The sequence below is a fragment of the Castor canadensis genome, chromosome 7 (genome assembly GCF_047511655.1).
Source record: "Castor canadensis chromosome 7, mCasCan1.hap1v2, whole genome shotgun sequence".
Lineage (NCBI taxonomy): Eukaryota > Metazoa > Chordata > Mammalia > Rodentia > Castoridae > Castor > Castor canadensis.
Genome location: NC_133392.1, coordinates 14,913,508 through 14,928,314, shown reverse-complemented (window position 1 = coordinate 14,928,314; position 14,807 = coordinate 14,913,508). Strand labels below are relative to the sequence as shown.

The following is a 14,807-nucleotide window of genomic DNA, read 5'->3' as shown; positions in this document are numbered from 1 at the left end:
AATGGCCCTAGGCATTCTGCTCTACTTTAGAAGCCTTCCGCCTCACACTGAAATGAAAAAAGATAGAATCCAGAAATTGCTTCTTTGGTTAATATTTCTGCAGTTCCGCAGGAATGGTTTTAATAGCATGCGTGTTCTGGATTTCGGTTGTCAATTAAGAGCCCATCAGAATGTAGAGCTAAATATTAAAATAATAAGTATTTGGCTTATATTTCAACTTTAAAGGCCCCTTGTCAAACAGTATCTTCAGGCTGAGAAGGAGAAGCTGGGAATTAAAGAGGGAAAGAGACAAAACAGCTCCTTCTGAATAAAGGATTCGAGTCTGTGCTCAAAATGTCATACAGAACTGTAGAAAGAGCACTGTCTTTGGAGTCACCAGAACAAAATGTGAATCTGAGCAATTCCAGGTACTGGCTATTTGGCCCCAAAAAAGTTGTTCGACCTCTCTGAGTTCAGGTTTCTGCCTCAAAAATCAGAGGGCACAATCCCTACTTTTAAGGCAGGGAGGGAGGAAACCAAAAGGAAATGATTCCTAGGAAGGGCACACAGCAGGGGCTACCCTCTCCCCTCACTCACCTCCCTGTTAAAGAGATTGCAGGTGTGGAGAATACACTGTTCCCAGAGTCCCAGAGAGAACTGTGGTTTGGCCAAAAATAGTCATTTGGTTGACCAAATGACTAAAAGTTTGTCATATGCTAATGCATGGACGGGGCGGACCTTCAGCCAATTTAGTAGGAGTAAATTGCAATTGATTTTCGAAGAAATTGCTTGTTCTCTTTCTTTCCTCAGCTGTGTCACACTCTCTCACACACAGCTGCCTTTGCTGTGTCAGGACCAGCTGAACACATGTTAAGGAAGGTCTTACTGAGGCAATACACTTGACAACACAGACATCCTCACCTACAGATGCTATAAATTCATGCCCCCACGAGCAGGCACGTTTTAGATACAAATGAGTCTGTGTGTGTGTGTGTGTGCACGCGCGTGGCAGGTGCACAAGTTTCCATAGATGTTTAGAAGGCTCCTATTTAGACATAATTCTGCCACCAGGCCACATCCTTCTGTATGATTTACAAACTGCCCTTTGCTTGGAAAGCTATCCTGAGTCATTCTGAGTTTTACAGCCTGCTGTTTGAAGAAAGAGCATGAATGAGCACACCGCTAAAATTTCTCCAAATACTCTGCAGCGCTGTACCTACAAATCCTGGGAAGGAAGTGAAAATGGTTAAAAGATCACAGAAGATAAGATATCATCATAGAAAAGGTTAACAATGGCTGCTTTCACCCCTACTTTCTGATATGGTGATAGACCCTCTCAGAACATTAATTAGAATGGAAAAAGAGATGAAAGAAATACCCACAGGACATAATAAATTAGCCCCTTATGCAAATTACCCATTCGTTTTCATCACTGACCCAGCTAGTGGAGTCTCTAAATTACAGGAAGTGGTTAGCTTCTTTAACAAAAACATTCCAGATGAAAGATTAACTTTTTTTTTTAATCTAGGGGCCGTGAGGACTGAAAGCAACAAATAATTTTTCATTTGTCCTTGCAGACAATTCTGAAGCAGGACAAAAGATGAAAATTAACGTTCCAGCCAGTGAATCCTGCTGCTAGAGACCTATTAATTAGTCCTTGTTCTGAAACAATGGACAGCCATCTCTTAACTGAGGTCCCTGGCTGTAGCTCTTGCCCTGACTGTAAGACATACAGTGTTGTGTCCAGAAAGGGACACAGATCCGAACAGGTCAAGGGCAACTGAAAAGAGGTGGGGAAAAAGCCAGGATACTGAGAGTTTCAAGTACCAGTTTAAAAACAAACACATACTTAATTTCACTTGTCATCACTGTCCTAGACAATTTATGCTCCACTGTTCTAGAAATTTACGGAATGCTCAGTTTTCTTATCAGTATGATAGGAGCTTGGGCTAGAATGACCTACAAAGTTCTACAGCACCTGCAATCTGGTGATTTTATTTATCCCTATAAAACAAACAGCACTTCTGATAATTTAATATGCTTAAATATAATCTATGGCATGCATTTTTGCCTACCGAACTCACTCCTGGCTTCATTTCCTCTTTCCTTATTTTCTCCATTTACTGATTTTTTTTAAACTTTATATTTCTCCATATATTCAGTAAGTGTCTTATATACATTTGAGTTCAAAGTAAGCTGTACATTGAACAAATCATGATTTATAAACATTAATAGGAAAGATACATATGCCATAATCAACTGTATCTGAGGTATAAAGAAAATGCCAGAAAGAAAAACAGTAAGACCCAGCATAATACAAACTACAAACCACTCAAGAAAGAAGGGAGAATGTGTTAGAGATCATCCTTATCCACTGCCTTCAGGACTCTCAGGAAGGTCAAATACTCACCCAAGATCACCCAGCCAGTTAGGGATTAAGCTAGAAACAGAACACAGGACTCCTGACTCCTGGACCAGTACTCTTTGGACCAAAGAAGCCCAATTTGATAACATTTTCTGATAATTTGGGATTATGCTCCCCTCCAAAAAACAAAACAAAAACAAAACAAAACAAAACAAGGCATCCTTTAGAAACAACAAACTTCTACAGCAGAAAAATTAAGAGATAGCAAAGAAATACTTCAGAGGACTAAGGAGAAGGAGTGAGGACAGACATATTGGCTATAAATAATTTTGCACCTAATAACAATCTTCAGTTCATGCAATTACCTGTCACTCACTGATGTTTTATCTCCCCTTTCCTGGTAACAGAACTTGCAGTAACTCTATGCAAAGTATTTGACTGTCTCCATCTTCATAGCCTTCACTAGCACAGTTAGGCCTCTGTCATAGGACTTAAAAACCAGAATATCCTACTCCTCTATTCATGAAATGTTTTGAGGTAGACATTTAATCTAAATGCTACAATGTCACCTTCAGGAAGTGGTCAGTGACACAGAAAGACACAGTTCTTTGGGTCACCAGGCAGGTAATGAGTGATACACATAGATTAGGAGCATATTTTTGTAAAACAAAATGTGTGTGTGCCCACCTACTTACATAATCACATATATAGGAAAAATCTAAAAAGGCTTCTATCAACATTATTTACTTATAGTAGTTATCTTCTCTTTCCTTTTTTTTTTTTTTGCCAGTTTATAGTTTCATATTGTTGTACAATAAAAATGGGTTGCTGAGGGGCAGGAGAGGGAAAGAAATAAAACCTAAAAGTAGTGGTCTGTGAAAGTGAAATGTGAGTGTACTTAGCATAGCCTTTGGAGGCGGAAGCCTCTCCCAGGTTTAAGGCTTGCCCTTTGCAGGGAGCAATAATTCTTCTGCCTTAAGGGGCATTGGGAAGAAGATTTATGGGGTGAGGCTGGAGGAATGGGAATCACTGAAGCTGAGAAAGGAAGGCTGAATCCTTAAGCACAGGAAGAACCCCTGCCCCAGATGATCATTTCCCACCAAAGAGCCTAAGGACAGGGGGCCCAAAGGAGCAGGAGGGACTCAGAGGTGGAACTGGGAAACCCTTCCCTAAAGGATACTTAAACTCCAAGCTAAGTTATTAAGAGACAGGACTTTCTTCAGGGCCTTTAAGATATAGGGCAGATTTTTCATTTCTGGCTCAAGATAGTTTACAAGCAGTCATTCTGAAGGTTCTGATTGTTAACCTCTTCAATCCATGACCAGGGACAAACTCTGCTGAAAAGAGCCCCATTGTTGGAGTCAGGAGCAAGATAACAACATGGCCTTATCACAGCAAGAAAAATGACCCAGGTTTATCAAGGACCAAACATTTCAAGCACTATGTTAGAAATTTTACATAAAGCATCATTACTCCACATAAACCTGTAAAGTAGGCATTGTCGTCACCCCATTTTATATCCAAGGAGGCACAGTGGGCTCCAGTAACCTACCTAGACAAAGGGAGTGACATAACTAGGAGTCACCAGGTTGGTGGAAGTACAAGCCTGTGTCCTTTTTAACACCAGTGTGTACAAAGGGTTGCAATATGAAGCTTCCAGAGCACTGGTGGAATAGCAGCTGGTCAACCTTCCCTGTCTATGACACAGAGTTGCTGGGGCCAGACAGAGTTCAATACGTAAAAGTCTATAAAGGAAGACTAAAGTCAGGTGACTCCAGTAAGTCACCCAAGTACCAAGATAAGACCTGGCAATAAAGAGGCTAGGTGACCTGGGAGAAACTAGACATGAGGAAAGTGAGCATGAAGGCCAATGCAAAGCTCAAGTAAGAATACAGATGTATGCATCCAGGGAATGGAGAGGGGAACAATTCAAAATAGAGCAGGTGACGGACCTGGAGGACCTGGTGATGGTCCTGCTGAGAGGGTCAGATTGGCAGAGGAACAGAGATGACCCCATAGTTTATTGGGTAGATAACTAGCCAGCTGACAATACTATTATATGTAAAGACAGGAGACTCAGGAAGAGAGGATGTAAGGAGAAAAAGGGAAGACGTGTTTTGGATGCACTATGCTTTAAAGTAACTGAGATACAGACAGATGGTGCTGTCCAGGACTCTTAGCTGGAAAGAGCAGCTTAGTGCTTGGGAGAGACTGGAGTAGAAGGGAAGGTTCTGAGTCATCTATATGAATAGCTGAGGTCCCAAGAATGTGTGAGGCGTGTCCAGAGAGGATGCAGCAGAAAAAGGCCAACTGGCCTCCTATACAGCAGTGTCCTGGCAAAGATCCCTGAGGCTACCCACAAGCAGTGTGACCCTAGCAAAATCCCTTCCCTTCTCTGAGCTTAGAGTCTGTAAAAGCAGAGGACTGGACTGGATCTCTATGAACACCTCTCTGATGTTCAACAATCCAAGGTGATGGGGACATCTGTTCTGAACCAAGAAGGATTTTGTTGCTAAGCAGACACCCAACATGACAAGCCTGTCCCTGACTTTCCAATGGGAAAGACAAGCACATAAATAAGTCCTCTTGGTGTGCCATGATTAACAGCTATCATAAAGATGACAGCATAAGACAGCTGGAAGGAGTCCTGAGTGGAAATGTCTGTATGGGGGAATTCAAACAAGGCCCTCAGAGATGAAATTCGACTGTGATCTTAAAGAAGTAAGAGAAGCTTCCAAAGCATAGGCAAGGCCACATGTAAAGGCCCAGGAAAGTGAATTCACATGAAATACCTGGAGAATGGTTTGGCCCAGGGAGCTTGAGGGGGAGGGGATAGAAGGCTTCAAAGAGGGCAGGTTAGTTAGGCTAGGCAGGGTGTCCTCAGTCTGCTAAGAAGTGACCACAGGCAGAGTAGGTAACAGGGAGTTAATGGGAGTCTCAAATAGTAGAGTAACAGAAAGAGAGCTGTTTCCAAGGGCAGGAGGGGGGGACCACCATACCTTTCACAGGTGGTATGTCCAAGCTTGTCTTGCTCATCCTGAGATGATGTCCTAAGGCTCTTCAACAAACAAAATTTTTCGTAAGATTTTTATTTTTTTAAAACAGTGACATAAATATGATGGTACATTATTAAATCAGGACCACTAAGCATGGCTAATGACTCACAATTCTTTCAGAAGAAGAGCTCAGACTCAAAGACAACTCATTGTTCCTTGAGCAAACCATTTCTTATTACTGGGATATCAATCCCAAGATCCTAAGACTTCAGAGAAGGTTAAGCCACTGGTAGGACTTGGTAGGGAAGTGGTGACAGAGCCAGAGGGTGGGACATTACTGTTCACCAACTCAAACTCAGACTTTTCCTTTTTTTTTTTTTTTTTTTTTTGGTACTGGTAATTGAACTTAGGGCCTCACACTTGCTAGGCAAGTGCTCTACCACTTGAGCTATGCCTCCCTGTCCTTTTAATTTCTCAGTTTGTTTTTAAAATAGGGTTTCACACTTTTGCCTCGGTCAGCCACAGACCAAGATCCTCCATGCCTGGCCCAGGCTGCTCTAATTCGAATTCTTTCCCTACAATCTCTCAAATTTGCCTCTTGCATGCAATGCAGTGAACTCTGGTTCTATGCTGAAGGGCCCGGCGTTGCTTGACTCTTTACAAAATCCAATCTCCCAATCAATATTTTTAAACCTTGGAGCCTCTTTCTCTCTTGCTGTGCAAAAGGGGCTTATCTCCTCCTTCAGATACTCCACCCTCGGGCATTTCTTGGAACCCACTGAACTTTCAAACCTTCTCACTGCTTTGTTCTCCCCCTCTGGAGTTTTAAAAAAAATGCCAACAGGTTCATCATCCTTTCAAATCACTATTTACTTCTTGCTATTGCTTGAACTTTTGTTTCAAGAAGAAAAGGGGAGGCAGATCAGAGGTTAAAGAGCAGAGGGCTGTGGCCAAGAAAAAAGGAAATGTCAAGCACTTCAGCAAGGCTTCCAGCCTCTGAGCCTCCAAGCGCCCACACAGCTCTGCCCTCCTGGCTCCCAGGAGACTTTGCAGCATTCCTTCTTCCACTCCAATATCTTCTCACACTGGCTCCCTTTTTCCCTGTGTACTTTGTGTTCCAGACCCCTGAAAACCACACTGGCACCAACCCGTAGTAAACACACTTTCTCAAGTCCCTTAGCTTCCACTATCAAATTTCTGCAAGAGTAAGCCCACCAACAGCTCACCAAAATTCTTGCCTGATTAGGTTGCTGGACTTCCCTTCTGCAGTTCAGGCTTGAGAACATGGAAGATTTTTTAGAGTCTACCTTATTTTTTTTTCCTTCTTCTTCCCCACCAGGCTACTGATAATGCTTCGACATGGCCTTTTAACTGGTTACTAAGGTAAACAATGGCAAAGATGGCTGTAGGTTTGAGAAATCCAATGAAAATGGAAACACAAGAATGTCAAACATGTCTTATTCGGTGGGAGAATTCAGCTCACACTTAATGTGTGTGGATAAACATACTCTTCACACTGGGCAGAGAAATCCAAATATGGAAACTCTGGTTGCCACCACATCTGTAAAAAGCAGAGACCCTGTTGTCCAGGCTTCCTCTGAGAGATTTCCAAGACAGAAGAGATGTTCTAGAAACTTAGATTCAAACCATGAAAAGCAACACATATCATCTTGCAGAGGCCGCACTGGCTAATATGCATTATTCAATGACTTAAAATCTCTCAAGGCTCCATTTGGCTTTCCTATATCCACTTAAGGAACACAGTCACTGTCAGAGGTCAAAGCTCATTAGTGTTGGAACCTAAATTCAATGCCCATGAGATATAAAATGCAGCTCTACACAAGGCCTCTGGCTCTGCTTAATTCATTATGACTTCTGGGTTCTCGTCAAGATAAGTCTCAAAATTCAGGCTCATATTTGCTGTGAAAAGAGACCTGGATAAGAGAAGGCTCCAATAAAGTGAAACTGGGTCCAAGCAGAAGAATCTTCAATACTCATTAAAAAAAAAATACTCTAGACAAGCCAGTGGTACCCAAAAATTACCATGCCACTTAAAAATGAATGCAAGGACTGTAAAGACAATGCAAGAGCACAGGGCTTTTGGAAGTGACCTCAGCCTTCCTTCAGAATCACAGACAGTTAGGACAGGAGACTATTTACTCCAATTGCCTCATTATACGAAGGAGGGAAATGATTCAGGAGGGAAAATGAATCTCTAAAAGGCCCAGAGCAATTCTGAAATTAAAACCCAAATGGCCTTCTTCCTTACCTGTTTCTTTACTTCTCAGTGTTCATGGGGAGATTCACACCCTTCCAGCCATGGGAAGGGTATGAACTGGGAAAAATGGCTCCATGGGCAGACAGCAGGCAAGAAGTTCAACCCCTCAAAAGCATAAGGAAGGTCAGGTTCACCTCTAGTACCCCATCAGGCATACCTTATGTTAGTTCCTACAGATCTACTCTCACAAGAGCCCACATGGTACACATGCTTGTGTGTGCATCTCTTTTCTACTGCTTGAGCCATTGTCCTGGCTGGACCAACAGAACAGAAAACATGAATAGGAATCTAGAGTGGAAATTATGGGCATTATTCAGGAACATGAATTCTTGTAATACTAGACTTGCAGTCTTATGTCTTACCCCAAAAAATCACACACACCTTTCTTCTAAATCAAAAAGCAAAATCATGTAGAGGAGTGTGTCACAAGCTTCATGTACCTATGAAGAACCCAGCCAAGGATCTTGTTAAAACAAAGATTCTGATTCAATAGGTTTGGCACAGAACCTGAGATTTGAACTTCTAACTAACTCCCAGGCAATGGGGTTACTGCCAGTCTGAGGACCACACTGTGAGTAACAAGAGGTAGATGCTAACAAGCTTAGAATCAAACAAATCTGGTTTTTAGATTCTGGTTCTACCATTTGGAAGCTTTGTGATTTGGGGCTAGTTTCCTGATTTCACTATACCTCAATCTCCTCATCTCTAAAATGGAAATGATAACATATAAGAAGCACTTAGTGATGATTACATAAGTAAATGATGCAAAGCTTCTAACACAATGCCTAGCATATAAGAAAAACTTAATAAATGGCAGTGGCCGACTGCCCCTAAGATTCACAAGGGCAGGGAAGACAACTGGGTCATTGCCAAAACCACAACAGCTGAACATAGTAGGTACACAGTAGGTATTTGGGAATGAATGAGTGTATGCATAATACACTTGCATGCAATACCAATATTTATATAATCTCTAGATTCTGTGCTTTTCTGCAGGAAAATATAAAACATTTGGAACACCAGAACACTCTCATCAGTAACAAACAGTCATCTCATAGATTCTAATTCAACATTAACCACCATGTTTAACCACTGAGAAACATGTAATTTGTGGTGACTCTATAGACTTGAGAAAATGTCTTAACTGTAAATAAATAAAGACAACATCAGTCTGGAATCTGTATGTCATTAAGAGAAATTACTGCCTTGCTCATAATTTATGGGCTGTCTGAATGCAGATGTTATGAAAAACTTAATTCTAAAACTTCACTTCACTTCCAAACCAAATGGAGAACTACAAAGAAAGACAAAATAACCACAGGAAGCATGACTATGTTTTAAAGAGCCACTGGAGTAGGAGCACATTCTGTTAGAAATGCACATGGTTACTCAGGAAAAAAAAAATAGAAAAAAGAGAATCATTAACAAATGGTAGAGCTTATTCTTTTAAAGAAAGGCAGACAAGTAAATCCACCCAAAATTCTTTATCAATTTAGGGTTTCTTCTCCATCTTCTAAAGAAAGTGGCATCATTGGAACAGATCCCATTCAGAAAGGTATGGTGTAAGGTATGCAGAGCAAGAATACCATTGCCACCTACAGACAGAAGTGGCATTCCCTTTGCCAAGAGTTGGCCAATCATATTTTAATGTGAAAAAATTCAAGCAAGTCACCTCCCTCCAGCCTCTTCCTAACCACCATACCACATTATTTCATTTAGAATTACTTTTAAGTCATACAATTATTGCTAAGCATTCTTCCTCTTCATTATCATCATCCTATTTCTATCTATTCTATTCCCTGGAAACACTGTGCCATTCAACTATCTACTTATGCACTATTTGAGAGCCAAAGAGAATGCAAGCCAACAAACTGCAAGCCGATAAAGGCATCAGAGTGGAAATATAAATTCGCTTACCTGATATGAATGGGACCACCCGGAATATATCTGACAATCTGCTGTTAACAGGTTCATACGGGGAATCTTCAAGCAGATCATTTCCTAGAAACAACAGAAAAATTGGGCTCAGAACCGAAAAACAGAAACATTTCACGCAGTGTTTTGCTGCTGAATCTGAATTCTAATCGTGTTATGATTGTGTAACAAAAAGATACTAAAACTTTCATAGATTTCCAATGCATGTATTTGGCTGTGGTTATTTCTTTTCATTCCTCTGCCTTTGTTGTCCTGTTCTCCCTAGAGTGCCATGAAAATATTGGAGCACAACCCAGACTGATCTTGCCAGAAAACTCTCCCACTCTTTGCAAAGGAATGAAATCTGAGAGGAAAGAGCCAGTGACGTCAGAAACCTTCCTTGCCTCCAGGAGCCAATGGAAGAAAGGTGACCCAGAAGAGGCCCCCATTTGTTTGTTCCCAAAACACTGCATGTGGTTGGAAAGGAGAGACTCTGGCTATTCAAGAGTCCATCTCTTAAGCAGGTTTTCATTAATAGGTTCTTGGAGGAATTGGCAGCTGGCAGGTCAAATCTGTTATTACAAATTTTCAGCATAAATCTCAGTGGAGAATAAAGGCACCGGATGTTGGTGTTAGCTTTACAAACTCCTGCCACCACAGGCATACAGGTACCAAAAAATTCCCACTGGAATGGTGGGTTGTGACAAGTAAGTTCTTTCTCTCCCAGAGCTCCTTCTGTGTTAGCCAAGGTTGAACCACAGTATTTGGTTCAAGACTCAGCTAACCCAAGATGACAAATGGTTTTTCACCATGTGCCTTTGATCAGGTTTGAGAGGGGTAAAGAAAGAATGGATTATACTGGACCTTTTCTCCTTCTTTATTTCATGTCAGAATAGGTAGGTGGGAGGGAGGAACACTCCGCTCAAGATGCCAGGCAAGTCTTTGTATTATCATTCTCTGAAACCAGAGAAAACTACGGGTTCCTTTCTTAGCCTTTAATGGGTTCCTATTCTGATGCTCAGACCAGATTTCAGAAAGGTCAGCGGGGTCCGGGGCTGTCCCCACCCCCTCATGGGTTTTCCAACAACCAGCCCCAACAACACTGCTCAGCAGCAGCAAACACCAGCTGCCACTGTCCCCAGGGGCCAATGAAAGGTCCTCATTCCGCAGCTGGGCAGAAGTGAGTGGAGGATGAGATCAGCCGGTGGGGCCAGGGGACCACGGGGCCCGCCGGCCTCTGGAAAGGGACCCGGGCAGGAGGTGGGGGAGAGTTGGCGCGTACCCTGCAGGCTTTGGTACATGCTCCAATAGATCCGCAGGCAATTCTTCTCCTTCTTCATGCCCCGTTTGCATCGGCAGTTGTAGAGTGACTTCTGTTTCAGGGCCTCCATGGCGCTGCGGCACTCATCCTTAGCCTCGAGGCCCGATGCCAGGCTGAAGTTGGTCTCCTTGCCCGCCACGCACTGCCTCAGCGTGCGGTACTTGGTACTGCAGCTCTGCTCCTTCAGGCACTGATCGCTGGCTTTCACGCAGTCCAGGCGGTCCCCACCGCTCACCTCGGCTGACAGGAGCAAATCTGCAGGGTGGAAGGGAGCAAGCCTGAGTGCGGACAGACAGAGAGCCTTTCTCCCAGCCCCGGGGGAGGGCGCGCGCCCGAGCCAGGGAAGCTTGAGCTGCTTTCTGGGGCGCCCAGGGCAGGAAGCAGGACCACCCGCTTGCTCGGGGGAATCCACTTTCCGCCCTTAGAACTCCTAACACCATCCCCTCCTCCCTGGCCCACTGGGGAAGGTGGCGCGGGCTCAACCTGCGGACTTGACGGGGTTTGCCCAGGAGCTTGCGCTGCCCCATTGCCCCGGGGCAGCGGGTTCCCAGCGGCTGCCCAGCCTCCCCAGACGCCCCAGCCCGGCTGTAGCCCGAAGGCTCGCGGTGGAGGAGGAACGCTGTGGCGCACCGGGCGTCCGGCCCACGCTGGGCGAGATGCGGCCGAACCGTGGCCCGCAGTCTGCCCGGTGGGGAGCGCCGGGACGTTATTCAGAGAAAAAGTTTTCCCTTCAAAGTTTGCTCTCCCGGCCCCAGTGTTCGCCCACACTCCACCTGCCCGCTCACCTCGGTGAGTTCTAAGGCGGCGCAAGAGGCATCCGAGCCGGGGCTGCAGAGAACGGACCCCTTTATTCCCAGCCAGACTGGGTTATTTCAAAGCACGGCAAAATGAAAACCAAGCACAAAAAGCTGCAGGCAGTATCGAGCCGCCACCACTTCCCAAGTCCAGGGATTCAGGATCCCCTGCCCCAAAACAAAACTTCTTCCGCCTACGTCCACTGCACCCTAGCAATTTTGGGGATGCTGCCGCAAGTGATCCACAGAAAGACTCAATGGATAAGAAAGCCAAAGGCGGCCTCGACTTACCCAGGAGAGGCAGCGCGAAGTATAGGGTCGCCAGGAACATGGTTGTCGGCGCTCAGATGGTCCCCGCCCCCCAAAAATCCCGAGCCGCCGCTGGGTCTCGCCGAGGGAGCTCAGCATGCAGCGATCCCCTGACGGTCGCGTTCCTCTGGCCTCCCAAAGTTCAGCTCCATCCAGTGCGAAAGGAAACTCCTGGTCCGTCAGCCACCACCGTCGCCGGCGACTCAGCTCAGGGCGGGCGCTAGGGCGGGAGGCGGTCCCGCTTTTAGGGGTTCAAGTCCGACCCAACCTGGAAGGGAGAGCGCGCTTTGAAATGAGAGCCCAGAGTGCTGAAGCCTCCCCCCACCAGCCCTCTCCCCTCCCCCATTCCCGCCTTGGGGGACTTTCCAATGCCGGGTGAGGACCCACCCCCGCCCGAGTCTGGGCGCGCCGGGGGCGTGGGTGCATGTGCGTATATTCCGGGGCGGGGGGAAGGGAGGAGGTCCGGAATGGGTGGTCGGGGGCTGCAGAGGTCAGGTGCGGGCTCCCAAAGTCCAAGGAGGTGTCTGTCAGTGCAACCCAATAGGTTAAACGCGAGCAGATAAATAAACGTTACTTTCCGAGGGCTGCGAGAGGAGCCGGCCGCTGCCAGGAGACAGAGCCCTTGGTGCCAGCGGCGGCGGCAGCTCCCTAGCCAGTCCCGGCGCGGAAAAAGCCCCTTCTCCCGGGAAGTTGGCCGCCACCTCCCCGCGCCGGCGTCTCAATAGCTCGCTAGCTCGCTCTCTCGCAGCCTGCCCTCCGCAACCAAACCACCAATCGCTAGTCCGGGTCACCGAACCTACCCCTCCCCTCTCCCAGGCTTGTCTCTTTTCCAAGGCAGCGGGGCAAGAGGGAACCGACGTCCCGGCTAGGGCCGAAACCCGGCTCCTGCGCCCCTACCCGCCGCCAGTCCTCGTATCTCTCCCGAGCGTCTGCGCCTCACACACTCGCCTAGCGCGCGGGGCTCGGGTGCGTCCACACCACACCACTCCTGGCTATCGTGCCGGCAGCACTCGCACACCCTGGCAGGTGCAAATCCGCGCCACTAGCGTCCCTGGATCCCCAAAGTTGGAGGACGCCTGCAAGACTGAACTGGGTAGCTGGAGCCAGGTTATTGGGAGCAGAGATGGCTTTCCAAATAGAACAAGAAAACTCCAAATGCCACCAACCTGGACTCAATCGACCGTGTCCAGCTGTGACGAAAAGACTATTTATTTATTTATTTTTTATTCTTTGGGGGGTGTTCCCCCCCCTTGCCTTTCCGGGCTCACTTTCTCTGCGCTATGAGAAAAGATACGGTAATCTAGAGCTCGGAGGGCCGAGTTGGCCAGGATGATTTCGGAGCCGAGCCCCTAGCTTGGATGCCCATTAGGAATGTCAGTGGTTGTTGGAAGCCATGGGAAGGATGGCGTGGTCAGATTTCTCCTGGCCAGAGGACCTTAGGCCTGCTCCTAACGCCCGGCTGTGCACTGCCAGTCCGCTCCTCAGCTCGCCGGCACGGTCGCAGGAGATGCACACGCTGGTCCCTGTGGGACTCCGGGCCCGCACGCGCGCACGCAGGACATGCAGCACTATGCAACCGGCCGCAGCCTCTCTCTCTCTCTCTCTCTCCCTCTCTCTCTCTCTCTCTCTCTCTCTCTCTCACATACACACACACACACACACACACACACACACACACACACACACACACACACAAGAGCTCAGTACAATCCAGCCTGTCCAGCCAGATCTTTCTTCTAAACACAAAGTTTTTCCCCACGTCACTCGCGGCTGTGACTCAAGACTTGGCGCGTTAAAGACAGTCAGACCCAAGCCCACGGAGCGCCAATCCTTCGTCTGCGCCCGCGCTCACCCATATACACTCAGACCACACGCAGTCTCTACCTATGTCCTCCAGCTTCCACAATGAGACAAAAGCAAAACCCGCAACCCACTGCATTTAAGTCTAGTCAGACCCATTTGCTTTGGGAAATTTATAAGGCGACTTCCATCTTGACTATTTCAAGAGTAAATTTAATTTTTTAAAAAAGAAATCTGAACATATACACAGTCCTTCACCCTAATCTCAAAGACCGTCTTTCTTTCACAGTCTTGCTGCTGAACGCCCTATCTGTTCAACACAGTCTCGGCTTCCTGCTTGTCGAGGTGGGAAGGAGGACGCCCCGGGTACCAAGGTCTAAAAATCCGGGCCTGAGATCGGGTCTAAGGTATAGTCCTCAGTGGTGGGTGGCCGTCTGGCAGCTCACGGCTTGTATTGGAGATCTTTGCTGAGGTCCAAGTTCATCTCTCAGGAAAACTGAGTTTGAATCAAGTCTGTATGAGCCCAGCTGTCAAATCTGCAAACCCATCACATCAGACAATGGGCCACCGCGGAGGACAGAAAAGAAACGCTCCTTTATATACAGGGGGTTAATTGAAAAGGGCACAGGCTTTGGTTGAAGTTTGAGGCCCCGGGTGTAAGGGCGGGGAGAAGAGGAGGAGGGATGGGTAGCTCCCTATTCAACTACACATCAGCCAGGCGCGCCCTTCAGCTGCTGCGGCTGCCAGCATGCTTGCTGCGCATTGTTTGGAGTCGCCAAAGAGTGTCTGCGCCTCAGTGCACACCCCAAACCCTGGGGACATCCCACCAATCCAAGCTCTTCCTTTGCTGTGCACGTGTTCCTCAGGGGCAGGTAGGAAGAGATTGATGCCTTCGTTGGGAATCCCTCCCCCAACATACACACGCAGTCACACCAAACACAGATTTCTAGTTCAGTGTATCAGTTTACACTTCGTTGTTGAATAAACAAAGCAAACATATGTCACATTTTCGCGACAGATGGTTCAAACCAAGGGCTACTTAAGTTCTCTT

General features: G+C 46.5%; 1 protein-coding gene across 2 annotated transcripts in view; it reads right to left on the bottom strand.

The window, feature by feature from the left end:
- Gfra1 (GDNF family receptor alpha 1) overlaps positions 1–12,681 on the bottom strand; it is a 194,500-nt gene extending 181,819 nt beyond the window's left edge. For both annotated transcript variants that reach the window (XM_074078231.1, XM_074078232.1), the window contains exons 1-4: positions 12,531–12,681; positions 11,939–12,224; positions 10,815–11,108; positions 9,536–9,619 (exon numbers count right to left, since the gene is read on the bottom strand). In XM_074078231.1, coding sequence (XP_073934332.1) covers positions 9,536–9,619; positions 10,815–11,108; positions 11,939–11,978 — 418 coding nt within the window. In that variant the 5' untranslated portion in view covers positions 11,979–12,224; positions 12,531–12,681. The remainder of the gene's footprint in view (positions 1–9,535; positions 9,620–10,814; positions 11,109–11,938; positions 12,225–12,530) is intronic.
- Positions 12,682–14,807: the final 2,126 nt, after the last annotated feature.